Source organism: Haliotis rufescens, unplaced genomic scaffold (genome assembly GCF_023055435.1).
Source record: "Haliotis rufescens isolate VD_foot unplaced genomic scaffold, xgHalRufe1.0.p SCAF_12, whole genome shotgun sequence".
Classification (NCBI taxonomy): Eukaryota; Metazoa; Mollusca; class Gastropoda; order Lepetellida; family Haliotidae; genus Haliotis; species Haliotis rufescens.
Genome location: NW_025963802.1, coordinates 17,504,435 through 17,532,310, shown reverse-complemented (window position 1 = coordinate 17,532,310; position 27,876 = coordinate 17,504,435). Strand labels below are relative to the sequence as shown.

At 39.3% G+C, this 27,876-nt stretch overlaps 1 protein-coding gene across 1 annotated transcript; it reads left to right on the top strand.

The window, feature by feature from the left end:
- Positions 1-510: 510 nt before the first annotated feature.
- On the top strand, positions 511-26,887 carry LOC124145682 (peroxidase-like). Its single transcript, XM_048393409.1, has 13 exons — positions 511-567; positions 3,409-3,499; positions 4,393-4,498; positions 7,070-7,251; positions 8,599-8,784; positions 13,266-13,344; positions 14,236-14,348; positions 16,590-16,691; positions 18,051-18,140; positions 20,672-21,392; positions 23,539-23,708; positions 25,536-25,641; positions 26,632-26,887. Exons 2-13 carry the CDS (start codon positions 3,421-3,423, stop codon positions 26,708-26,710), a joined length of 2,013 nt encoding a protein of 670 aa, XP_048249366.1. The 5' UTR covers positions 511-567; positions 3,409-3,420; the 3' UTR covers positions 26,711-26,887.
- Positions 26,888-27,876: the final 989 nt, after the last annotated feature.

Sequence of the window (27,876 nt, the reverse complement as noted above, 5' to 3'; positions counted from 1 at the left end):
CATTTAAGCTTCCATTTGACTGTACGCTTACGAGTATGTTTAGTCAAATGTTCAAGTGCCATGTATGTACAGTCCCTGATTCTTAGAATATGCTTGTCGTAAATAGATGATGAATGACTAAAGTTGATCTCCCACATGGACTGGACTGATTGTGTGTCATCGCACCCCGACGGCGCGATCTGGTTTGTTTGATTCAAACGCGAATATCGTTAGGCCGACGACATATAGTTTGAATATTGATGACTGCGGAGTAAAACAAAATTGGCTCACAAAGTAGTACAAGGATATTACAAGTGGTCCTCGATTAGCATTGTCAAGGACATCCCAAAAATGCAAATATCCACCAAATAAAGCGTCAGCATTAACAAAAAAATCTGCACATCAACGTCAAGATCAGATTTAACGGACTTTATGCCTGAAAGGTGCACAATAATGTTCGTAATTAAGATGTCACAAACAGCCAACTAAAATGAAGATTAATTGAGGATGTTAAGCACGACCTCTTCCCTGTCTTGCACACAGACGTGTCGTGTCATGTTCAAGTCAGTCTGAAGGTAGCAGTGCAAGGTAAGACATGTTACATCTCAAACGCATAAACTACGGTGATACGAAATTAGTTAAACTGTTCTGAAAGTTATCAGAAGTGTTCATATATTTTTCACAAGTTGCATGTCCGTTTTTACTTTCCTTTTTCATAAAAAAATTAGAATCAGAAATCCATAGCTTATGTACAAAGGTTTTCAGCCTCGTCCAAAGGTTGTTCATTTCTTTCTATTATTTTTGCAGATTATATTATCATATTCTCAAGGAAAGTTGGTGACATGCAAAAGCAAATTAATGTATTAAGTATTGTGCAAATTAAAGTAACTGTGATAAATTGAAACTTGATGTTAACAGAGTCAAAACTAAACTTATTGTATTAAAAAATAGTTGTTAACTTGCCACAAATTAGATTAAATTGCCATTTAGAGATTCCAATATTAAACAACGAAATTAAAAACTTATTTGAAACAGAAATTGAGCGTGAAGAAATTTCATTTGTTGTTTAAAACATGAAAACAATAAAAGTTCCGTTTTGATGGCTTTCTTATTGAACTTTTACTCAATTAAATATATATGCACAGATTCGTGTCATTTGAAGAACTGAAACTAAAATATCAGATAACAGGTTCATTTAATTTTCAATATACCAGTCTCATGGAAAAGAACATTCAAGAAAAGTAGAAAAATTATATTACAGACTATGTATGTAAAAAGTTGCTTAAATGATCTGATGAAACCTGTTAAAGGCGCTGAACTCTTTTATGATAAATTAAAATCAACTGAATATAATTTTAAAGTTTGTGATAAATGGCATACATCTTTTGACTGTGAGTTTAATTATAGATGTACACTGAAGGATGTAAAACTTTTAGAATTTCAATCGAATTTCTACATAGAATTATCTACACAGAAATGAACTATTAACAATGGATCTTGTAGACAACAGAGTATGTAGCTTTTGTAATGCTGTGAGTGAGGACATCAGCCATGTCTTTTTGGAATGTAATGAAACTAAATTATTTTGGAATGATATCGAACTTTGGCTTAACAATTATCTTTCACAAAATATTTGATTAACAAAATATCTTATTTGGCTGGTTATTAACTATTCTCATACATTAATCAAGCCCATACCTTTATTGGGGAAAAGGCAATATTCATATGTGTGGCTTCAAAGGAATCAAACCGAAAGCAGATATACTTTTAAAGCTAATTAAAAAACATATATTCAATCGAGAAATTTATTGCTATTAAAATGAATGACAACAATTACTTTAACAAAAAATGGTCACTTTAAGTCTCAGCATTTGATTCTTAGCTCTTTGTTGATACATGCCATGTTTGTGTCTGATTGTGTGTTGCATCCTTTTTAGTTGGAAATGTGCTAATGTTTGTTTCAAAACTTTTCAATTTTTAAGAATTTATTGCCAAAAATGAAAAATGGTCCTTTAAAGGATGCAACTACACATTATACGTATTTGGATGTTCAATAACAATCTAAATTGGTTTGTACAAATAAAGAAGCGTTAGTCAAGACCAAAAAGGTTTTCCTTGGTATATAATGAAGAATATACAAATTCTTTCAAGTTGCAAGTAATGATTTTTTATGTTAAAATTACTACAAGTATACTTAACGGTGCTGAAAAGCAGGGAATAAATCAATCCATTGTTATGAAAAGGTTCACGTGTATGCATGTAAAAGATTTCTAGGTGTGAAAAGCAATTCATCTAGCGCAATGGTTTATGGCGAATGTGGTATATTTACCTTTTTTATATATTAAAAAGTTTAAAAGCTAAAAGCTCTAAAGCTACTGGCTGAAACTCGATAAAATGAATTTATCGAGATACACAAAGAAACGTGTCAATATGATGATGTTATGTGATATGAATCTAATGGGGATAATAACTGGGTAACTGATGGGGAAATGATGTTTGGTATGGACAATCTGTTTAATTTGAAAGTGCACTATCCAACATTGATTTATATGATAGAATGTTGAAAACACATATATGTGTGTACTGAACAGCATCAGTGGGATGTAAATATAAACAAATATCGTAATTCATTGGCCAGACTTCGGTGTTCATCACATGATCTATCCTTCAAGAGTGGGCGAAATACAAAACGACCAAGGTGAAAACGATTCTGTAAAACGTGTAATATCAAAGTTATAAAGAATTAATATACATTTTTCATGTATGTCCATCTTACTCCACAGTGAGGAAAACATATATTCCTGTATATTACTTTAATGAATCAAATATTGTGGAATTTAAACAACACAAAGCATGTTCATATATATATATATATACTATGCACTGTTATATAGAACCGAATTTGTAAATAATAGTTAAAATTGTGTGGAGCACCTCTGTGATACATGCCATAGGCCTGTGGCCCCTTAAGTGCTTGAATAAAGATTGATTGACAGTTTGCATGCTATTATCATATACATAACCATGATTTTAGGGGAAAACGTAGGTACCGCCAGCACACATATATACATAGGTACTAACTAGAACCAGAAATCCTTCTGTAATTGATCATTCCATACATAATAAAGGCACAGTGATAAATACAGTAATACCAGTTGTCGGTCATACGTACATCTCCAATATCTTTCAAAACAATAAAAAACAGCCCTTGAAATACCTCAGCCTTTGCAAAATATGCATTTTTCACCTTTCATTGGCTGTTTTTTTCTCCATTTTACACAGATTTGATGACGTTGAAAGTTGAAAAACAATAAATTAAACCTCAACATATCGGACATGCTACAAACAATGACAGTTATCGTGTGAGATAAATGATTAAGTTGTTTTCGTCGTTTTGTCAGACATTCACACATTATACATGTCTTGTAGCTCTCATTAAAGATGGTGTCTAGCGCCTGGAGATGGGTCCTCTGGGCGTTTACTTCCGGTTTTGTACTCGTGACGTCACAGCCACCTGGCGGTAAGCTGACTTCCTCAACACATGTCACATGTATTTCCTGGTAAAAAACTTTATAAGACACAATTACGAGCCAACACCAACAGACAGGGCCTCGGGTTTATTTAAATTAAAAAGCCAAATGCATTTATATTTTATAGGTGAGGTGAAATTGGGTTTAACGTCGCGTTCAAGATTATTGCACTTATATAGCGACGTGCATGCACGTGTGTGTGGCTGCTTATACTGATGCCTAGACTGATGCCGATTTATAGTGCTAGCCCACTGATATACCATGCCGCAGTTTAACATGAATATCCCACTCAGACACAGTATACTGACTCAGAACCTACCAGTCCTTATTTAAGCCCCTTAATGCAGAGCACCAGACAGGGTAACAATGAGTACCATCTTTAACGTCTTTTGGTATGAAGCGGCCGGGGATCGAACCCCGGACCTTCCGCTCTCCGGGCCGACGCTCTACAACTAGACCACGGAGGCGGTATATTTGAGTCATGTGTAATGTGTAAAAAGCAATACAACATGACATGCATAACCCTACGCTATCCGATATGGGACGTTAGTTAAATTACAAACAACAGGACAATAAATTGACTTAAAATAGAATCATCAGATTTAACTACAAAAAAACCCCAAGCCATTAAGCGAAAATTACCATCTACAGCCTCAACAGCCACAACCCATGTATTCAACATGTTCACAGTTTCAGAATACTGAGTTACAACTTGTTCATTATTAATTAATTGTTTTAGTCTTTTCGGGATATTCCGAAATGAGGCTAATGATATTGGTATTCTACATTTGTTTTGGATTATTTTTGAAACAGAAACGTTGGTTGTGCAATACTGTCAGTATCAGTAACACGGCCTGAATGTTTTTTATTGTATTTACCGCAGACACGGGTGGGGCGGATCTCACCAGCCGACAGTTTGCCGCCTTTGTCGGAGGTCGGGACCCCGTTGTGCAGGCGGGACAAACATTTCTGAGTCTAAGGGATGGAAGGTGAATCTACGATTCCATTATTCCCTCGTCTTGGCCTTTGCACTTCAAATCGAAAATAATTCAGCTACTCGTTATGACAGTTACATCTCGACATGTTACATGACTGTACTGACTACCGCGGTTACATCTAGATATGTTACATGTACTGACTACCACAGTTACATCTCAATGTGCTACATGTACTGACAACAGCGGTTACATCTAGATATGTTACATGTACTGACTACCACAGTTACATCCCAACGTGTTACATGTACTGACTACCGCGGTTACATCGAAATATGTTACATGTATTGACTACCACAGTTACATCCCAACGTGCTACATGTACTGACAACCGCGGTTACAACTAGATATGTTACATGTACCCACTATCACAGTTACATCTAGATATGTTACATGTACTGACTACCACAGTTACATCCCAATGTGCTACATGTACTGACAACAGCGGTTACATCTAGATATGTTACATGTACTGACTACCACAGTTACATCCCAACGTGTTACATGTACTGACTACCGCGGTTACATCTAGATATGTTACATGTACTGACTACCACAGTTACATCCCAATGTGCTACATGTACTGACAACAGCGGTTACATCTAGATATGTTACATGTACTGACTACCACAGTTACATCCCAACGTGTTACATGTACTGACTACCACAGTTACATCCAACGTGTTACATGTACTGACTACCGCGGTTAAATCCGAACGTGTTTAATGTACTGACTACCACAGTTACAACCCAACGTGTTACATGTACTGACTACCGCGGTTACATCTAAATATGTTACATGTACTGACTACCACAGTTGCATCCCAACGTGCTACATGTACTGACAACCGCGGTTACAACTAGATATGTTACATGTACTCACTATCACAGTTACATCTAGATATGTTACATGTACTGTCTACCACGGTTGCATTCCAACGTGTTACATGTACTGACTACCACAGTTACACCCCAACGTGTTACATGTACTGACTACCGCGGTTACATCTAGATATGTTACATGTACTGACTACCACAGTTACATCTAGATATGTTACATGTACTGACTACCGCGGTTACATCTAGACGTGTTACATTTACTATCTGCTACAGTTACACCTCAACGTGTTCCATGTACTGACAACCACGGTTACAACTCGATGTGTTACATATAATATCTTCCTAAGTTACACCACGACGTGTTAAAATGTATTGGCCACCACAGTTACATCTCGACATGTTACATGTTCTGACTACCACAGTTACATCTCGACATGTTACATGTATTGACTACCACAGTTACATGTCGACATGTTGCCTGTTCTGACTACCACAGTTACATCTCAATATGTTACGTGTATTGACAACCACAATTACATCTCGACATGCTACATGTAGAGACTACCATAGTTACATGTCGACGTGTCACATGTATTGACTACCATAGCTACATGTCGATGTGTTACATGTTCTGACTACCATAGTTACATATCGACGTGTTACATGTTCTGACTACCACAGTTACATCTCAATGTGTTACATGTTCTGACTACCATAGTTACATGTCGACGTGTTACACGTTCTGACAACCACAGTCACATCTCGACATGTTACATGTATTGACTATCAAAGTAACATGTCGACGTGTTACACGTTCTGACAACCACAGTTGCATCTCAATATGTTATGTGTTTTGACAACCACAGTTACATCTCGACATGTTACATGTATTGACTACCATAGCTACATGTCGATGTGTTACATGTTCTGACTACCACAATTACATCTCAATATGTTATGTGTTTTGACAACCACAGTTACATCTCGACATGTTACATGTATTGACTACCATAGCTACATGTCGATGTGTTACATGTTCTGACTACCATAGTTACATATCGACGTGTTACATGTTCTGACTACCACAGTTACATCTCAATGTGTTACGTGTATTGACAACCACAGTAGCATCTCGACATGTTAGATGTATTGACTACCGCAGTTACATCCCAACGTGTTACATGTACTGACTACCACAGTTACATCTCGACATGTTACATGTATTGACTATCATAGTTACATGTCGACGTGTTACATGTTCAGACTACCACACTCACATCTCGACATGTTCCACCAGTATCAAACTGGCGTGCTATTATCAAAACTTATTCATATGTATAATATACCCTTCTTTGTTTATATACCATTGACACTAGTACTGGATGATAAACATGAGTAACGTATTATTACGTTACTATTATTTATTGCCACGAGAATTTTCTTTAAAAATAAGTTTGCAATCGCCAATTTTAGCATCCGAAGTTTCATGTACATACAAGTTTCATTTTCAGACATACTGAGGAAAACAAATAAGGGAACAACACTTCATCGCAGTCGTACATCATTTATTCCCAAATGTACCCACAGTGCAATACAAAGCTTACATAGAAACCTGGAAAAGAATAGATGAAAATGTGCATTTTCATGTATTCCCTTAATGTTTTTCTCAGAATATTTTGAGACATTAATGCATATTTACACTGAAGCTTTATTTTATACTTGCAGGGCGCTAGCCGGAGATGCCATGATAAATTATACTGATTACTTCTGTAACCCGGTGCAAGAACCGTGTAGCGTATGGAGCCCTTACAGAACTCCCAACGGCGTCTGTAACAACTTGGCCTTCCCGAGATGGGGATCGGCTCCAACTCAAATGAGACGTTTTCTACAACCTGTTTACGAAGATGGTAGGTTGGAACACTGGCGTCAAGTTCTATGAGTCCTGAAATGGCGGACAATCAGAGCAACAGTTCAGAGATTGAAGAATTCATGGGCCTATATTCCTCGCCTCTTGAACTAGAAGCACGAAATATCGCGATTATTAATTAACGAAGATAGTTGCATGTGTGTTTATACTTACAAACAAGTCATTCCGGCGATAAGGAATATTACTTACAGTAATGACAAAAATTGCAAAGTGCGCTTTTCGAGAAATACTAGTATCCATTTTGCTAGCGATAAACATCATCATTGTTGATTTCAAACCAGGTAAGGACCCCTCAGTCAGGTGACTGCGTGTGTTTATTTTTAACGTCTCGAGCTATCCCTATAACGCTGTACGTACATTACCATAAAAACCGACCGCCTCCGTGGTCTAGTGGTAGAGCGTCGGCCCGGAGAACGGAAGGTCCGCGGTTCGATCCCCGGCCGCGTCATACCAAAGGACGTAAAAAGATGGTACTTGTTGTTACCCTGTCTGGCGCTCGGCATTAAGGGGCTAACAAGGACTGGTCGGCTCGGAATCAGTATACTGTGTCCGAGTTGGGTATTCATGTTAAACTGCGACATGCACTATACATTGGCATCAGTCCAGATGCACGCACTGCTTACCATAACCGGTCAGCGGCTCGCTTCGTAACATATGCAACCGTCTTCGTTAATTATATAATCGTGATATTTCTGATATCTAGTTTAATAAGCGAGGACCATACCTTTGGAGTTGGTGCTGGCGCATTTATTCATTTATTGAACATTGTAAGTTGGTATGGCTTTACTATTGCCGCAATACCCCCACCCAAATAGCTCCCGATGACATCGATAATGTTTCGGATGAGCAATGAAAGTCTGGTGTTAGAATGACGGGTCGCCGGTAGTCTACCCCCGTAGTGGCTTAAGATGCTGATGATACAGAAATTTAATATCAAGAACAATTTCACAGTGTAACAAATACTAGATAAATTGAGAGTTATGTCCCTTTTGGAAGTCCCTGGCTGAAGCGCCAAACGTATTTTTACAATGCTTTTTTTAATGTCCTCTACCTCTATATTACTGCAGCTCTGATAACATGTTCTGAGTGAGTGAGTTGGGGTTATCGCCGCTTTGAACAGTATTCAAGCTTTGAAGAAGCCCCAAGTGATGCAGGTCTCAGACTCTTACCATTTTGGTGAAACCGACGAGCATGGGTATGGTACTGACCAACATAGAAACATGATCGGGGTGAACCGGGATTCGAAACCTCAATTACATGTTTCTGGCATGCCCATGGGATGACATGTTCTGTGATGTGTGGTGACAGAAGTCCTTTCGTCATTCAGGCATAAGTCTTCCCCGGACAAGGAGTGTGACTGGTGCTGCCCTTCCGAGCGCGCGTTTCATTAGCTTGATTGTCCACGTCACTGAGGACCCCGACGACATCCCCAAGTACCGGGACATCACCCACATGCTTATGCAGTGGGGTCACATCACCGATCACGACATCACCCACTCACCAGTGCAAACACGTGAGTGGACACATTCTACATCAATACCTAAACTTATAAAGTTTTATTCTTGTATAGGAAGCCACATATATAATGTGTGACCTGTGAAAGATGTGTGCTATTAATTCTTAACCTGCATCAGGGACAAAACCGATAAATCACGGACTTTTTATTCCGAGGATTTTATATCTCATGAAGCCCCGATCTAGTGTTCATTAATCTAAAATATGACGCTTGCAGTTTAAATTACCTCAGACTGTTGGATAAATATATTGAGGGGAAAGGAAAGAATACCGGGTTTGTCTTTTATGTAATTGAAAATTGAAAGAACTGTTGTTAAATTTGATTACGTCCAGTTAACTATCACTCATTCATGCAACAGTTTGTAAAAAGTCATCATCGGTTCAATGTTGACTGGTGTTAGAAATGACTATACCAAATTTGAAAAGTTGTGCGTTTCTTAATAAACATGCAAATTTATTGCTTTTCAAAGATAAGATGTCTAAGATACACAACAACACTTGTGTGTTATTCGAAGATTCTTTTCTTATTTTTTCAGGTTTCAAATAAAATAATATAAGGATGTTTAAGGACAGAAATGAAACTCAGCACTGTTATTATCCCCTAAATATTCGAAGATTTTTTTCTTAATTTTTAAGGTTTCAAATAAAATAATATAAGGATGTTTAAGGACAGAAATGGATCTCAGCACTGTTATTATCGCCTAAATATTCGAAGATTCTTTTCTTATTTTTTCAGGTTTCAAATAAAATAATATAAGGATGTTTAAGGACAGAAATGGATCTCAGCACTGTTATTAACCCCTAAATATTCGAAGATTCTTTTCTTAATTTTGAAGGTTTCAAATACAATAATATAAGGATGTTTAAGGACAAAAATGGAACTCAGCACTATTATTATCTCCTAAATATAGTTTTTTAATGTGAAGTTTACACGATATATGGCTTTTCCGTCAGTCATACGACAGCGAAACTGATGTTCATAAGTGTATGAACGGCACATTTTGACGTTTATTCGTTTTTCACGATGTTTTATTTTTGAAATGACGGACTACTTCCACATTCCTGGGCCAATCTATCATATTTCAATTGCATCAATACATACAGAACCGTTGTTTCTGATCGTTTTAGACCCTTTAATCTTGAACTCAGCATTTTAGCATACATTGAGAAACCTTAGAGAGTTTGACAGCATGATCGACAGCATGATCGACTGCACACATATCCTCGCTACGACTCCTCCTCATTAGCAAAGAAATGCACATCCAAACTATGGTTGTTTCGTCTCGATCCGTATCTAGACTGGCAGTGACATTCCACGGCAATATATGAATTTACCTTAGTATCTATTTAACATATCTTTATAATCACCTTTTAATGATCAGACAATTGGTGTCGGCCATTTTAACGTCTTGGATTCGACGTGCTGTCATTGTGATTGACTTAGATAGTTTTCAAAAGACCTTTCTCATCTAATGATATTATTTGAATACATTTATTGTGACAAAACTACAAAACATGATCCTGTTGCATCTCATTTTGTGGAACCATTTTCTTCCGCGATACAGATGGTTGTTGCATGTCTGTCAGTGTTAACATGAAGTCACTTTAAATAGAATTGTGTATATATCTAGCGCTACATCCCTCGAAGTAAAAAAAGGTTATATAAAATTTATAAGATTTGACTTTCAATTTGTATGAAGGTTCATACTCCAATGAACTCACACTAAGTGAAAGTCAATTCTTAAGTAAATGTTATTTTATGTTTAAACTTCAACGTAAGACTGAAACCTCGTTTGTGACACCATTTTCTCGAATAAGATGCTTATCGCATACTCTTAACATTGAACAGGGAAGATACACACACTTATTAAAAGAACATTAGGTTTAAATGCAATATTAAGGAAGTAGAACATGAGTACAACTCTGAATGTCCACTAAATGATAATTTGCATATTAAATATCTATCGTCTAAAATGTACGAACCACCAAGTATTTTCAAGTTCATTGTACCAATGTCTTCCCACAATATCAAGGTGTTAAAGCTTGTGAGATCATATGTATTTTATGCAATGAATTATAGAAAAAGTATGCAAAAGGATTAATTAATAATATGTATGTTACATTATCCAAACAATCTGTACAATAGGGCTGTTTGCTTTCAGTATATGTGTAAAGGAAGACTGATCGAGTGATATTGGATTCAGTGTTAGCCATTCCTTCACCTCAAAGTCATCATCATTTCCATTCAAGGGTATTAAATTGAATAAACTTCAGATTAAGAGACCAGAAGTAATATCTTTATTCATATACGGTTTGTGGCCCTGATACCGTTTATATCTGATGATTATATAGAGGATATTTTACATGTCGAGTGAAATATCATGTTTTTCTCATCGAGTGACGAGGAAAAAATATCCCCTTTTCACCCGTCACGAGATGAGAGAAACATGATATTTCACCAGACACATTGACTATCCTATTTATTATAAGCTTTTTTGTGTAGTTCTCTACTGGAAAATTAAATTGTTTCATTAGAAATGTAAAACCTTGAAGCGCGAATTCTCTCTACCTAACACACAGCGACGATTCACCACCCCTTGTATTTGCGACTTAAAAAGTAGTTTCGTGTTTGCAAAATCATAAATAATATAAACCATAGGATAAATAAAATGTTTAGGTTCATGAAAATTCTTTTATATTCATGAAGATATGATTATATGCAAAAACTGAAAACTGGGAGTCTCTTGAACACTAGGAGACAGCTGTTGGAAGCGAAAGCAAACGCGTTGGTCAAGTAGCACAAGGGAGACAATTTAATAAGAGGCAACTCTTGTATGACAATAGTTCCGTCAAAGTTTTATGTTCACTGCTATGAAAATATCACTTTTCTCAACTTCACAAACTCAGTCTTTCACACTGAAGTATATAATAAAACATATTTCATACACATGACGTGCGTTCAACTCACTGTGCAGTGTACGTGGAGAAAACAGTGTTTGGGTTATATTTAAAAAAATCATATGATAATGCCCGTATATACAGAACAAAAAAGGTCAGGGACCATGATTTTTTTTGGAGACCTTTATGAAATTGTGTGCTCAGTCTTCAACAAAATATGCCAATCATTCACGATTCTAACCTTTTTGGTTCAGTATATCATAAACATTCTACATATCGGATGCCAATAGCCATGCTTGTCTTTATCACAAATAAGTGTAAACTACATGTACGTTCGTTTCAGGCCCAAACAGACGACCATTGTTAAGTGTGAACTACACGTACGCTTTACGTTCGTTTCAGGCCCAAACAGACGGCCATTGTTAAGTGTGAACTACACGTACGCTTTACGTTCGTTTCAGGCCGAAACAGACGGCCATTGTTAAGTGTGAACTACACGTACGCTTTACGTTCGTTTCAGGCCCAAACAGACGGCCATTGTTAAGTGTGAACTACACGTACGCTTTACGTTCGTTTCAGGCCGAAACAGACGGCCATTGTTAAGTGTGAACTACACGTACGCTTTACGTTCGTTTCAGGCCCAAACAGACGGCCATTGTTAAGTGTGAACTACACGTACGCTTTACGTTCGTTTCAGGCCCAAACAGACGGCCATTGTTAAGTGTGAACTACACGTACGCTTTACGTTCGTTTCAGGCCCAAACAGACGGCCATTGTTAAGTGTGAACTACACGTACGCTTTACGTTCGTTTCAGGCCCAAACAGACGGCCATTGTTAAGTGTGAACTACACGTACGCTTTACGTTCGTTTCAGGCCGAAACAGACGGCCATTGTTAAGTGTGAACTACACGTACGCTTTACGTTCGTTTCAGGCCCAAACAGACGGCCATTGTTAAGTGTGAACTACACGTACGCTTTACGTTCGTTTCAGGCCCAAACAGACGGCCATTGTTAAGTGTGAACTACACGTACGCTTTACGTTCGTTTCAGGCCCAAACAGACGGCCATTGTTAAGTGTGAACTACACGTACGCTTTACGTTCGTTTCAGGGCCAAGCAGACGGCCATTGTTAAGTGTGAACTACACGTACGCTTTACGTTCGTTTCAGGCCCAAACAGACGGCCATTGTTAAGTGTGAACTTCACGTACGCTTTACGTTCGTTTCAGGCCCAGACAGACGGCCATGTTTAGTGTGAACTACACGTACGCTTTACGTACGTTTCAGGCCCAAACAGACGGCCATTGTTAAGTGTGAACTACACGTACGCTTTACGTTCGTTTCAGGCCCAAACAGACGGCCATTGTTAAGTGTGAACTTAACGTACGCTTTACGTTCGTTTCAGGCCCAGACAGACGGCCATTGTTAAGTGTGAACTACACGTACGCTTTACGTTCGTTTCAGGCCCAGACAGACGGCCATTGTTAAGTGTGAACTACACGTACGCTTTACGTTCGTTTCAGGCCCAAACAGACGGCCATTGTTAAGTGTGAACTACACGTACGCTTTACGTTCGTTTCAGGCCCAAACAGACGGCCATTGTTACAAGATTGCTGTCTGGAAGGAGCCGCTGCCGCCGCGGCCGGCTCACTTCCTCGAGGGTAGGTATGAACATGAGTTCTCAATATTGCAAGGACCAGTCAAATCACAGCAGGGTTATGTTTTTATATAAATATTATTTGATGTTACAAAGGAATATGTGAAGATAACCTGTTGAGATTGGTATTGTCAAGAAAGAGGTATGCTAAACGCTGCGTTTCTGAACGTCACAACAACGGTTGAGGTAACAAATGTTATATTTGAGATAACACTTTCTTGGTAAAGTACAAAGTCTAGTACTTTTGGGGGTTGAGTCCCATCCGAGATTCGAACTCACACTTAAATTTGTGTATTCATAGTTTTCATGGGAGCCGTGCCAATTTACACTTATCAGTTTGGTACACAAAGTACGTGATCTAGACTACCAGTTGTCTGAATTCCAGTTTTGTGGAAGCCTCGGTGGCTGAGTGGGTTAGATCGCTGACTTTGTGTGCTGGCAATTAGGTTCCTCACTCTGAGAGTTTGCGTTAGATTCCCGGATGGGATTCAGCCCCAAAAGAGTACAAGAATATGTTTACTTTACCAAGAAACATGTGTTACATTTGACCACTTTCTAAATGGCAAAGTGTATTCATAACGAAGGATGTGTTATCGTTTTGATATCCATGGAAAATACACAAACAAGAAGTAGGTGAAAAGCATTTATTACCACTAATGAACATATGTGTATTCAATTTCATCTGCAGTGGATTATTTACTAATAGCATTTGGTCGTGACAAAACATAACAAATAATAATTTTTATATCACTGCTCCAAGCCACAGGAAGGACAAAACAATGAATTTTGCAAGAAATGCAGTACATGTCTTTTCAGGCAAATTATTCCTATTATATGTTCACAATAATCCCATCTCCCACGTCCGTCAACTCTCAATTGTTATGTTCTGTTTCAGAAACCCCTGTTTTCCTATCTCAGTTCCACCGAATGACCCTTTCTTCATCGGCCGCACTTGTTTGAGCTTCACACGATCTATACAAGCGCCTAATCTGCAGTGTCAACTTGACGGTACATGTATACAATGCCAAACATATACTGAATGTGAAGTTACATATAAACTGTTACATATAAACTTGTGACGTAGTAACACAACAACGTGAAGACATTGTTCAGAATGACCATTAATTTTGCTCTTACACCCAATTGTGTCTTAATGTTATACATAACGATTGAACATCGAGCTTAAAATATGTCGGATATTTCAACATGCGTTTCTGAGCCAGCTGTTCATGTTATGAATCAGTTCAGCTAGAATGAGGTCAAATTCCGGGCAGGAAGTACTTTGTCCATTAATTATGACCGCCATCATATTGCTGAGTGCGGCGTTAACAAATAAATAAACAAACTAACAAAACTGTGTTATGACTGAAACAGTTGTTGACTGTGATGTGAAATGACCATTTAGCATCATTTACACTTACTTGGGTAAAACAACATACAACATAAGCATAAATAAAAGTACCTTACTGCATTTACGACGAGCAAACGTAACGTTACCAACCAACATTGTTTGTTCCTATCTGATAGAAGAGGACCAATTACAAGGCAGAAACTTGTATTGTCAAAAGACATGAGTTAACAACATCATCAAGTTGGCCTAAAATGTACCCTATTGCAGTTTGAGATGCATCAGTTGTGAGGTTGAAGGGTTTGTTGGTTTGGATTTGCAAGGATGGGGGCTGTTGTAAGGGTTTGCTTTAGCTTTCTGGTTGCCTGTTGACCATTCAAAAGACGCGTCTTTTTCAGAAGGTTGTACAGAGGGGAGGCGATGCCAGAAAAAGTTTGCTACAAATTTGCGATAATACGAGACCAAACCTAAGAAATGACGCATGTCATGGACATTTTTATGGGGTGGAATCTGTGTGAATGAATCTATTTTTGAAGGATCGACATGGATGCCATTTTTGCTGAAGATGTGCCCGAAGTAGGTGACTTGTTTTGTCGCAAATTTACATTTGCTTGGTTTAAGCGTGATTCCTGCTTCTTTGATCTTTTGGAATACTGCCTTTGGGTGATTCAAATGATCTGAAAATATTAAAAAAAATATGAAGATGTAATCTACATTTATTAATATGTAACGCCAATTCATTTCTTTTAGTGCCTGAAAAGTTTTGCTGAAATGCCTTCGGAGCATTCTATTCCGAAACACCATCGGGAGTATTGAAGGCCGACTTTAGTTTTGTATCTGGATGGAGTGGTAATTCTTATCCCATTTTTAACCATGACAACGGGAGAGTGCCATTCAGATTGAATGATATTGGCTTCTAACATTTCTTGCACCTGTCTGGAACATTCTTTCCTAATGGCTGCGTTTTGCTAAAAAAAATTCGGAGTCTAATGTGTCTGGCGTCACCTGTTTCTATTTTGTGATGACGTATGTGAGTATGTCCAGATCCTGACGAACCTCAGGCAAATTCTGATCTTTGTGATTGGCGAAATGCATTTTACTTTATACTTGCACTTTCAAATTGTCACTATTTTAAAAACGCTTTTGAGGACAAAAGCTCCATGACGTTCAGGGTTATTGTTATACTGCAAACCACTTCAATAGGTTTCTTTAAAACTTCATTTATCCAAAATAGCTAATCGTTTCGATATGTTTCAAAGTGCACAGAAATTCTCCTATTTCTGTTAAATGTATACAGCAAACTTTCAGCGTATCCCCTCTAAACATAAGCCCCCTTCGGGCAGGACCCTTAATCTCCAGTGCTATCTCTAAATTTCGTCTATTAACACCTCCTTACGTCGCAGAATATTTCGTATGGTAAAAATTTGTAAAAATACTTCACGATACTGCTATTTTCATTGTTCTGTTTTAATATCACCTACATCTGTACAGTTATTATGTATTAGTTAACAGTGAAACATTCTATTCACGGGTTGAATTTGAAGTGTGTCGTTAAAAAAAAGAAGAAAACAAATCTCAGACCTAAAAAAATGTACAGAGAGGTACGCATACCTTTCCTTTGCGTGTACAAATCCTCGGAAAAGCAGCTTTGAAAATAACATCTATGAAAATGATACAAGAGACGTTTTCTTATGGTTATGGTTTAATTAGGGGCGGTCGGGTAGCCTAGTAGGGAAAGCGTTCACTCGTCGCGCCGACCCGGGTTCGATTCCCGACAAGGGTACAATGTGTGAAACCCATTTCTGGTGTCCCCCGCCGTGATATTGCTGGAATATTGCTAAAAGCGGCGTAAAACCATACTCACTCACTATGGTTTAATTATATAACATTGATGTTTTCAGGACCGGTGGAACAGGTGAATGCCATAACAGCCTTCTTGGATTCGTCTAATGTGTATGGATCGAGCAAGGAGGAGCTCGACATACAGAGACTGAACGTTGACGGTAATGTGATTGTAGCATAAGTGATAGATATTGGGAAATACATTGTGGGGACTCGAACACGTCGCAACACTATCCACTTGGTCACGTTCCATTCATCTGCCTTAACATGGCATGCCTGAGGTTTAGTGCTGCGAATGTGTGTAATGAGTGAATGAATGTTGAATTGTTTTTCGTCACATTCAACAATATTCACTCTATTCTAATAGAAGCTAAGAACCGCCCGATTCTTTCATATTTCTAGTTAATCAGTCATGGCATGACATATTGTAACGTGAAAGAATCGCACGTTCCTTAACTTCTGTTCACTTGTGTGCTAGTATATAATGACTGCCAGTATATAGTTGAGTCTAGAAAGACAAACCAGTGACAGAAAGCTGGAGCAGCAGTCCATGCAATACATAGTTACATCGAATCAGCCAAGGGGACAATCTACAGCTAAGCCTATTTTACATGATTTATCTTATTTTATTGACACTGACACGAAATAGACCTATCATATACGTCAAATGTTATAAGAACAAATACAGTAAGAATAAAGGACAGTCATAACTGATATGCCACAATAGGTTCCTACATATTATGGACACATCTGACTGGTTGGTAGTTCATCTACTGTTAAATAGCAGTACAAATGGTTGAAAATATGTTTTGTCACCGTGACATTAAACCTGCAACCCCCCTCCCCCCCTCAACACCACCTCTCAGTTTTGCAAAACGAACATATTTCTCAAACGCGTTTCTTTACTTGTAATACCCAGAATATCTGCACTTGTATACAGCAGGCGCATTTCATAACTAAAATATCGTTTTAAGTTTCAACAAGAACAATGCGTAATTGTGTCACTGTACTTTCTGGTCCTTCACTTGATAATCTGGTTTGTTTACAGGTCGCATGGCAGGTTTTGGTTTGGTTTGTTTGTTGTTTAACGCCGCACCCAGCAATATTCCAGCTATATGACGGCGGTCTGTAAATAATCGAGTCTGGACCAAACAATCCAGTGATTGACATCATGAGCATCGATCCACGCAAATGGGATACGATGACATGCATCAACCAGGTCAGCGAGCCTGACCACCAATTCCCGTTAGTCGCCTTTTACGGCAGGCATAGTCGCCTTTTAAGGCAAGCATGGGTTGCATGGCAGGAGTACTGCAGTTTGGTGTCAGGCAACAAACAGACACTTATTTCTTATGCAAATTATTTGAGTGGCGGGTGCTACGGGTCAGGACATGCTTACCCTTTCGCGAACACTTGAAGTCATCACTGATTTTCAGTGATCCATTCATATAATCACGCCCAATGCAATCTGTTTTAGTGGATATTTAGTAATGACGTTGACGTTGTTTTATTTCCTTCAGGTCTTCTTAACTTCACCGACTATAACCTTCTTCCAACTGATGAGAGTGAAACAGCCGCGGGAGTGTGCAATGCTCCATGCTTCGATGCAGGTTTGTGTTTTAATAGTTCATGTTTCTGGTATTATAAGGTGTCTATTGTTTGGTTTGCTGTGTCCGACAGTTAAGACATGACCCTACATCAACCGCCTCTGTGGTCTAGTGGTAGAGCGTCCGCCCGGAGAGCGTAAGGTCCGGGGTTCGATCCCCGACCGCGTCATACCAAAAGACGTTTAAAGATGGTACTTGTTGTTTCCCTGTCTGGCGCTCGGCATTAAGGGGCTAAAACAAGGACTGGTCGGCTCGGAGTCAGTATACTGTGTCTGAGTGGGGTATTCATGTTAAACTGCGGCATGGTATCTCAGTGAGCTAGCACTATAAATCGGCATCAGTCCGGCCTAGTACAAGCAGCCACACAAACACACACACGTACATGCACGTCGCTATATAAGTGCAATAATCCTGGACGCGACGTTAAACCCCATTTCACCTCACCACCCTACATCACGGTTGAGAACACCACCTTCATTACTCCTACAAAGATTGGATGACCGATCACATGTCTAACAAAATATTTCCCGTGGGTTTGTGACTGAAAAGTTGATATCTTAAAAAAATTCATATCGATTCACGTACATGTATCTTGAATAATGATGATTACTAAAAATGCAGAGTGGAAACACCATGGGATCCGTTCACTTAATGCTTCAACTGTAGCAGAGTCGACATGATGCACACATGCGCTTGACACATCGATGTGGGTAGGTCAAACGGCGACGTTTGACGTTTGGCAAGTACAAATACTCATTGTGTAAGGAAAGAGGGATATAGATGTAGGTCAGTTACCCATCATTTTCCCGAGGCAAGGGAGTCAACTGACTATAAAAGTCCACTTTCCATCCTTGCCGAACTTGGATGGAGTTTCCAGGCTCGATCGTAGCGCCACCAGTGACTATTACGAGTTATTTCTCTTCTATGTCCCTCCTATTGACCAATCATATTCCACCTCTCATATCACTTGCATTTGCTTCAAACAAAATGGGGGGCGGTCGGGTAGCCTAGTGGTTAAAGCGTTCGCTCGTCACGCTGAAGACCCGGGTTCGATTACCGACATGGGTACAATGTGTGAAGCCCATTTCTGATGTCCCCCGCCGTGATATTGCTGGAATATTGCTAAAAGCGGTGTAAAACCAAACTTACTCACTCACTCAAACAAAATGGCGGCACCCATTCAGCCTCAGCATTGGTAACTTACCGATAACTTCACTTGTCTAATAATATAGTTTAAGTAAATAACGATGCCCTTCATTCTTACATCTCATCTATTCAAAGACTACATACGGTATGGTAAGTCCGATCCGTCTTTGGCACTGTTCATCTTTGTCAACTGTACACGGATTTCCAAAGGCATGTTCGCGCATTTTTCCCTACCGAACCAGAACTTAAAGCAGGCGTAATATAAATTCAAGATGAAATACATTTAATTTGTCTTAACAGACCCAGATAATTTAATTTTAAATAAAACATTTATGAATTTTAAGGCATTCATTACTGTATTACTTTCGTAAACAAACTTATGAATGAGGGAGTTATTGAATACGTCAAAAGTAACAACTGCAAGGGCAAAGTTCAGAACTTTACGTGTGTTTATACAGTACCAAGTCGGTAATAAGATTTCTGTCCTTTCTATTCACAATTTGTACACCTTACGGTTTATTTCAATACAGGCCAACATCATACTTTATGGTATCATTATGGTATTTATCAGAACAAGTTTACATTTTATGTTTTGTTTGTTTGTTTGTTGTTTAACGTCGCACTCAGCAATATTCCAGCTATATGACGACAGTCTGTAACTTATCGAGTCTGGATCATACAATCCAGTGATTGACATCATGAGCATCGATCCACGCAAATGGGATACGATGACATGCATCATCCAGGTCAGCGAGCCTGACCACACGATCCCGTTAGTCGCCTCTTACGACAAGTAAAGTTGCCTTTTACGGCAAGCACGGGTTGCTGAAGACCTATTCTACCCCGGATCTTCACGGGTCCGATTTTATGTGTCACATTTTCTTATAACATAAACATAACATTTATATTACTTAAATTTGGGTTGCGTTTTGGTGAAAACACTGAAACGTCTGGGATAATGTGGGTGAGGTGATGTGAGGTAAGGTGTGTGAGTTTTAGCGATTTATAGTGCAAGCCCACTGAGATACCATACCGCAGTTTAACATGGATACCCCACACAAACACAGAATAGTGACTCCGAGCCGACCAGTCCTTGTTTTAGCCCCTAAATGCCAAGCGCCAGGCATGGTAACAACCAGTTCCGTCTCTAAACGTCTTTCGGTATGCCGCGGCTGAGGATCGAATCACCGACCCTCCGCTCTCCGGACAGACGTTCTGTCCACGACACCACAGGGGCAGTCCGATATCGTTTTACACACTAATTATAAGTCACCAATACAAATTACCTCAAGTTCAAACTTCGCAGCGAGACTATGTCAGTTTTAATTCCAAGCCATTGGGTAGTCTGTGGCAATATGCTGTGTTTTAATCTGTGCTACTTTCTTCAGGTGATACCCGTAGGAACGAACAGATGGGTCTAACCAGTATGCATACCCTATTAATGAGGGAACACAACCGTATTGCCAGGACTCTTAAAAAGTACAACCCACATTGGAACGATGAGAAACTCTTTCAAGAAAGTAGAAAGATCTTAAATGCAATGGCTCAGAAAATAACCTACAGCGACTTTCTAAATATCGTCCTCGATCCTGAGACACGATGGAAAAACAACATTGATTCAACCGGACCTGGGTATGCCAATGTCTATGAGCCATCTATCGACCCCAGTATTCGGAATGTTTTTGGTGCTGCTGCCTTTCGGTTCGGACATACCCTTGTACGTACATTCTTCAGCCGACGTCGCCCGAATTATTCAGTCAAAGTCATTCACAGATTGAGTGACCTTTTTGGCAAGACCAAAATCATAAGGGACTCCAAAGGAAATGCTGTGCATGAATTCTTACGTGGCCAACTTGTCGACACTGCTGGCAGGTTTGACCGGTTCATAACTCCTTCCTTGACCAACGAGTTGTTCAAGAGCGCAACAAACAGTTTGGATCTGGCAGCGTTCAACATCCAGCGTGGGAGGGATCATGGCACACAGTCGTATAACGCCTGGAGACAGTTCTGTGGACTTCCAAGGGCCTATTACTTCTCAACAGGATACGGCGGCTTCACGGACCACAACGAGGACGCCGTGAATCAGCTTGCCAAAGCATATGCTGGCTTGTGGGTACATCCTTTCTAACTCAACGTTGTGATTTTAAAAGAAGTGTTTAAAAAATACGGTTGTCCTTCTGTTACGCAATTTGCGAGAAGTATTTTATTATTGTGACATACATATTTTATGGCTGTTGTTTTTACACAAAGACAATATTACAGGTATTAGATGTTAACTGTCTATCGGGGGAGAGGGGGGCAGGGAGAGGTGATAGGCTGGTGGTTAAAACTTTCGCTCGTCTCGCCGAAGACCCAGGTTCTATTGCCCACATAGGAATAATGTGTGAGGCCCCTCCCTTGTGTCCCCCCGCTGTGATATTGCTGGAATAATGCAAAAAGCAGCGTAAAACCATTCTCCCCACTGTCTATTATCTAATTTGAATATGTCGTCACAAGTTTAAACTCGCAAACATGTTGATTATGAGTATCAAAATATACACTTGCGATCACATGGTGAACTTGCAAGAAGCGTTCCCTATCTCTTGACCATTGATTGCCATGATGTGTGTACGATTGTAAAGTTAACGTCTTAACAAATGTAACAATCATATTATCTGATTGGAAAGAAAGGCATTCCGATTACGCTTCTTCCTGGGTAATTTAGGATAACTTAGGTTTGTTGTACTGCTGGTGATTAGTTTGTGGTTTATTGTACACATAAAAGTTAGTTATAAAACATAAGCTTTCTAAGAGACATGTCAATGAAATCTAGGATGGGGTTCTTTGGGGTAAGACCCCATTTCCACTCAATATTCTCTCCAGTTTCTTTATAGTTAGTTTCACGTCTTCAGTTATAACCATACTTCAAATTCGACATTTAACCTCGAGCAATTACCTGAGATGAAACCGTATGTGGTTTAAACACGTTTTGTTAACATTCACCCAAGACTCAAGCATGATAACTGGTAACAGTAGAAAACCTTAATCCCGTTTCTTTTAAATATTGGGCGGTGCTGTAATATAGTGGTTAAAGTGTTCGCTCATCAGGCCAAAGGCCCGGTTTCCATTCCCCACATGGGTACAATGTGTGAAGACAATCTTTTGGTGTTCCCCTACGTGATAATGCTGGAATATTGCTAGAAGCGTAAACATATATTCCCCCAATATTTAAATACTTACCATTCCAATAACCACCAAAGAATATTGGTGATATGTTGAGATTATCTTTGGCTCAATCCCATATCTTACGAGTTCCCAATATTTGTCCGAAGCCGCATGATCGAGGTCAGATATTGGTGGAGGAAGGTACACATCGCTATAGAAATTAGCAAATGATAATCTGTTTGTCTCTTTATTCAACACTGACTTGCTAAAACATATTTACACTCTATTTAAAAAGGAATCAGGGAATGTAGCTGTCTGCAACAAGAATAACGCTTTAAAACGCTAGAAATAGAAACCTTACCTTGGAATGATTTGCATAGTTTCTACTTCAGGAAATATCAGTTCTTCAACCCCACTATAAATAGTAATAATGTTAGCAGCAACACTATTACTATTATGGTCAGATTAAAATGAAAAATGCAGCAAATAGGGTTAGGGTAATCCTGGCACAGTCAGGCTGGTAAGGCTTATCATAGGCTGTGGGCCCTTGCCCCCCCCAGACAGCGAATGGGACTTCTCCCAGGAAGCGCTGCCTAGTCAAACCCACCAGGAACTTTTCAGAGAATGTGCAGACACCCCAGCATTCCTGGAAGCAAACCCGGGTACTCTCCCAATGTCAGTCAACAGACTGGGAGGTACCAAACCTAAGGCACCGAGAACAATGGGGAGTCGGACAAGTTGGTATTTCGGATGCAAGCGTGACATTTCGAAAACTAGGTCCGGATATTTGCCATGTTTTTCCTCAATCTTGTCAACCACATTAGTGTCAAAAGGACAGACAATTCAATAATATCAATGTTTTCATTGGATTTATCAAAAAGGACAAGATCAGGTTAGTTAGTCTGGATACGTCTGAGGCTTTAAACGGGCCTATTCCAAATTCTTCTTCTTCTTAAATGCCTCTAATAATGAAAGCAACCAAACAATTTCCATAATAATAAGAAATAACTTCTATCACCGTCCATTGTACGATTCAGACTGTATCAATTCACATGTGAAGTAAACCCTTTTCTCTCTCGATATGTAAAAGAAATAACCCTTCTTTTTGTAGAAGCCCGGATGATGTTGATATTTTCCCTGGTGCTATATCTGAAAGACCTGTACCAGGTGGCATTGTCGGACCAACCTTTGCGTGTTTAATCGGGAGACAGTTTGGATTAATCAAAAAAGGGGATCGCTTCTGGTACGAACTGAACAGACCGGTGACAGGTTTCACAAGAGGTAAGAAAAAAAAGCAATGCCATGGATTCGTTAATGCAAGCGGAGCGAAAGTTAGTAAATCAAACAGAATAATGAATACAATCCTTTTCTAAGTGAAACAAATATTGCAGTAAAGCGTCAATATCATAACATATCCAGCCATTATGTCAGAAAATAAAGTTGCTGATGTGTATCAGTATTAAAAAGTTTTAAACGAAATGACTTGATAATGTCCTTCAAATTTATCACATAAAATCTTTTTATGCAAAAAGCTGGTAATTTTACAATATGGAAAACAAATGGGGTGCAATCATCGAAAATACCGTGCTGTATCTTCGTAAATATATTATTTGTGTACCTCATTCACAGACTGCTGCACAATTAGTGTCAAAATATTTGTATTTCTTCAAAACAAATGGGGGAGTCATTTGAGCCTGGGGAGTTATCTGAACCTACGACGGGGGAGTCGTTTGGGCCTAAGGGGAGTCGTCTGAGCCTAGGCTCAAATAACCCTAGAGTCTTCTGAACCTGGGAAGTCATTTGAGCCTCACCACTGAACCTCTATCATTATAATACACCGTGTAATCAATCTCATTTAAATCAGATCTTAGTTTCAAACTGGCGACTTCCATTCCAGACTACGCTTTGAAATTTTTTTGGACAAAGTTCTCGATTATGAAAACTAAACACAAGAACAATCTGGAATGTCCCATAGGTGACCGAGATTGCATGTCAGTATTTCCCACGGGCGATGCAAAGTCTCTTCCGTTCAAATGTTTATCCAATTGAAACGAGAGATAGACGAAGATTTTTGACGGAATCAGTCGTACAGACCGTAACTGTCGTTCGAAATAATTGCATGATTAGGAAACCCTTTTCGTCTGTCACTTTCCTGATCTGGAAAGCGACGCTTTGATACGACAGATGAAAAGTCGCACAGACGCGGCCCGTAATGGGATGCCCTAGGATCTTTCTTTAGCGGTAGGGAGAACTAAGATATGATATTTATTAGATTGCCTGGTTATAGTTGGACAATTAAACTTAAAGCCATACGCGATGGTTGCATGGTAGTAGAGCTTGTCTTAAACATTTTAAACAAAATAAACCAATTTATGGGTGACAACTCCTTTAATATACTATCCTAGCGACGTTGAGGTATATATCCTTATACCTTTGTCATGCTAGACTGATTAATCTGAACATGGTAGAAGTATAAAGTAGGTGAAGGATTAAGAGTACTAGAAATTTACATACTTGGAAGAGAATACAATGAGTGGGTTAACATTAACAGTACATAATTCTAAGATTACTGATCAGTCGTGCTTAACTGATTTTAAGGATCTATAGGGGCGGTCGGAGAGCCTAGTGGTTTAAGCGTTCGCTCGTCACGCCGAAGACCCGGGTTCGATTCCCGACATGGGTACAATGTGTGGAGCCCATTTCTGGTGACCCCGCCGTGATATTGCTGGAATATTGCTTAAAGCGGCGTAAAACCATACTCACTCACTTACTCACTCTCTTAAGGATCAATACCGAAACGTCGCTATAGTTTTATATAAAAGAAGTTGATATCCATAAATTGTGTCTACTGTGTCATCCGTAAACTTCTAAGGGATGCCTATGAAACAAGTCTGAATGTTGATCCTAGATCCTGAATGTTGATCCTAGATCCTAGCATGTTTTTAATGATTATGCATTCAGTTAAGTATCATGGTAATTGCGGGAAGCTGGATGTAGGTCCTAGAAGACAACACCAGATAACATACATGCATCTAGGATGTGTGATGTTGGTGGAGGTAGTCAAGGCGATGTCGATGATATGCTGAGCCGGTCTTATACAATCCCCAGCCCAGCTGGCTGAGATCCGGAAGGCCAGCCTGTCCAGGATCATTTGTGACAACACGGACACCTTCTTTGTACAACAAAATGCCTTCAAGAAAGTACATAGATACAGGTACGTTCGGAGACAAATATGACAAATCATGTCTACTTTTAGACCAAACATTCCTTACTGAGAAATACACGATACAATTATGTTATTGAGGCTGAAAAGCCACATACGTTACTGGAACCTGAATCAAGTGGTCCATTGATGATGTTTATTTGTTGTTTAATGCCACGCTCAGCAATATCCCTGCTGTATGAAGGCGGTCTGTAAATTATCGAGTCTGTACCAGACAGTGATAGATATCATGAGCATCGATCCACGCAATTTGGATATGATGACATGGAATCAACCGACCCATTTTCGTCTCTTATGCTTACCCGGAGTTTTGGCGTAAGAACCGACTTGTGAGGATTGATTGGTTACAAATAACCACCTGATCAGTTGTGTGTCATCCTTCCCCGGATCCGTGGTTTGTTGCTCTTGCAGTCAACCATTGGTTGTCCTTCCCCAGACTCGAGAGTATCTGCAGACCACAATGATACAACATGGGTATTTGAGCCTGCGCATTAAACGACTTTTGTCAGTGAGGGAATTAGTGAGTGTGTCTGTGGTGGGTGGGTGGTTGGGTGAGTGAATGAGTGTGAGTGAGTGAGTGAGTGTGTCTGTGGTGGGTGGGTGGTTGGGTGAGTGAATGAGTGTGAGTGAGTGAGTGAGTGGGTGTGCGAGTAAGTGGGTGGACGTGTGAGTGAGTGGTTGAGTTTGAAGGAGGGTGGTTGAGTGGTTGGGTGCGAGTGAGTGTACGAGTCAGTGAGTGAGTGGATGGGCGTGTGTGAGTAGTTCAGTGTGAAGGTGGGTGAGTGAGTGGATGGGCGGATGTCTGGGTTTGTGTGTGAGTGGGTGTGCGAGTTAGTGAGTAAATGAGTGAGTGAGGAATCAAGCATTTTACCATCCAGGCAGCACCAACATTGTCACAGGAGTGAGAAGACGAGAGGACCGACGTTCCCCCAACTTGTAATTTCTTACTGATATTATGTGCTAAGTCACCTCTGTTTTCAGGAACCCCTACCAGTCCTGTTACGATCTCCCACAAGTAGACCTGAGTAAGTGGTGCGAGTGGTCCTCCTCCCATTGGTAGAGTCCCCATCTCTCCAAGCCAGCCTCATTGCCATGGTTCATCATGCAGACACAATACAATCACCGCGGATGAGATGCCTGTTAAATGCAAAACACCTGCGATCCGGAATGAATATGAATGTCAAAATAACACTTTAAATGATTTTGAATAAAATTCAGATATATGACAAAACACAAACCCATTTATTTTTCACTCATATTTGAGAGAACATTGACTGAAAAGAACATTATGTAATTACACACGCAGAAAAGCGTTAACGTTGACAGCTTGTCATGTTCAGGCCTTTTTTAAGTACGATTTTAAAAACGATGTCTAGTCAGATTTTTCTTTATATTCTCCTGCCGAACTAATAACTTTAGGAGGAAATCCGTTAACCAACTTCATCTAGGTAGCGACGGCTTTATCGACTCTCTTTAACGTAAAGATACCACAGAGAACGACATACATTGACATATACCATTATAAAAAGGTAGCAGTGTTACATGTCGATTCCCAAATTGAAATAATACGTGAACCCGGAAGCTTTCGTAAAAGAATTTAGTGCGAAACCAACAAACTACCAACAAATGGTATTCAATCAAAAATGGTATCACCGAATTAACTAGGTTTGCAAGTCAACACAAATTGCTGCACAGCAATTACAATGGCAGTACACAATATAGCGATAGTACAATATTCAATGGGAGTATTAAACGTGAGAGCAGTGGAAATGACAATGACAAGAATAATAACTGTGATGACATGATAAACCTCTAAATGGCACGTACGACTCGAACTATATTTGTTGTTGTTTCAGATACATCATCCTGAAGCAAGGGAGTTAGCTGACTGTAAAAGTTCAGTTTCCACCCTTCCATCTTTGAAGGGTTGAATCTTGGAGTTCGATATATTTTTAGTCCATAATTCCAGCCTTGTTCGGCAAGGGTGGAAACTAGACTTTTACAGTCAGTTAACTCCTTTGTCTTGGGAAGATGTTTCAGATATTGTCTGATTTCAAATGTCCATTGTATTAAATAAATGATTAGCACTGTTGTATATTGATCGATATATCTATTAATCTGCTTGTTTGAGCTCATGTGTTCATTCCGAACAAGCGATAGGCGATGTGACGATGCTAAGACATTACAATTTTAAGGTATACATTACCATTCAAAGACATACGTGAT

Excerpts from the sequence above, each read along its gene's own strand:
- LOC124145682 (XM_048393409.1), top strand. The coding sequence starts at position 3,421 with ATGGTGTCTAGCGCCTGGAGATGGGTCCTCTGGGCGTTTACTTCCGGT. Across the intron at positions 8,785-13,265 it reads CCACTCACCAGTGCAAACAC|GCCCAAACAGACGGCCATTG; the intron begins GTGAGTGGACAC and ends CGTTCGTTTCAG. Across the intron at positions 18,141-20,671 it reads TGCTCCATGCTTCGATGCAG|GTGATACCCGTAGGAACGAA; the intron begins GTTTGTGTTTTA and ends TACTTTCTTCAG.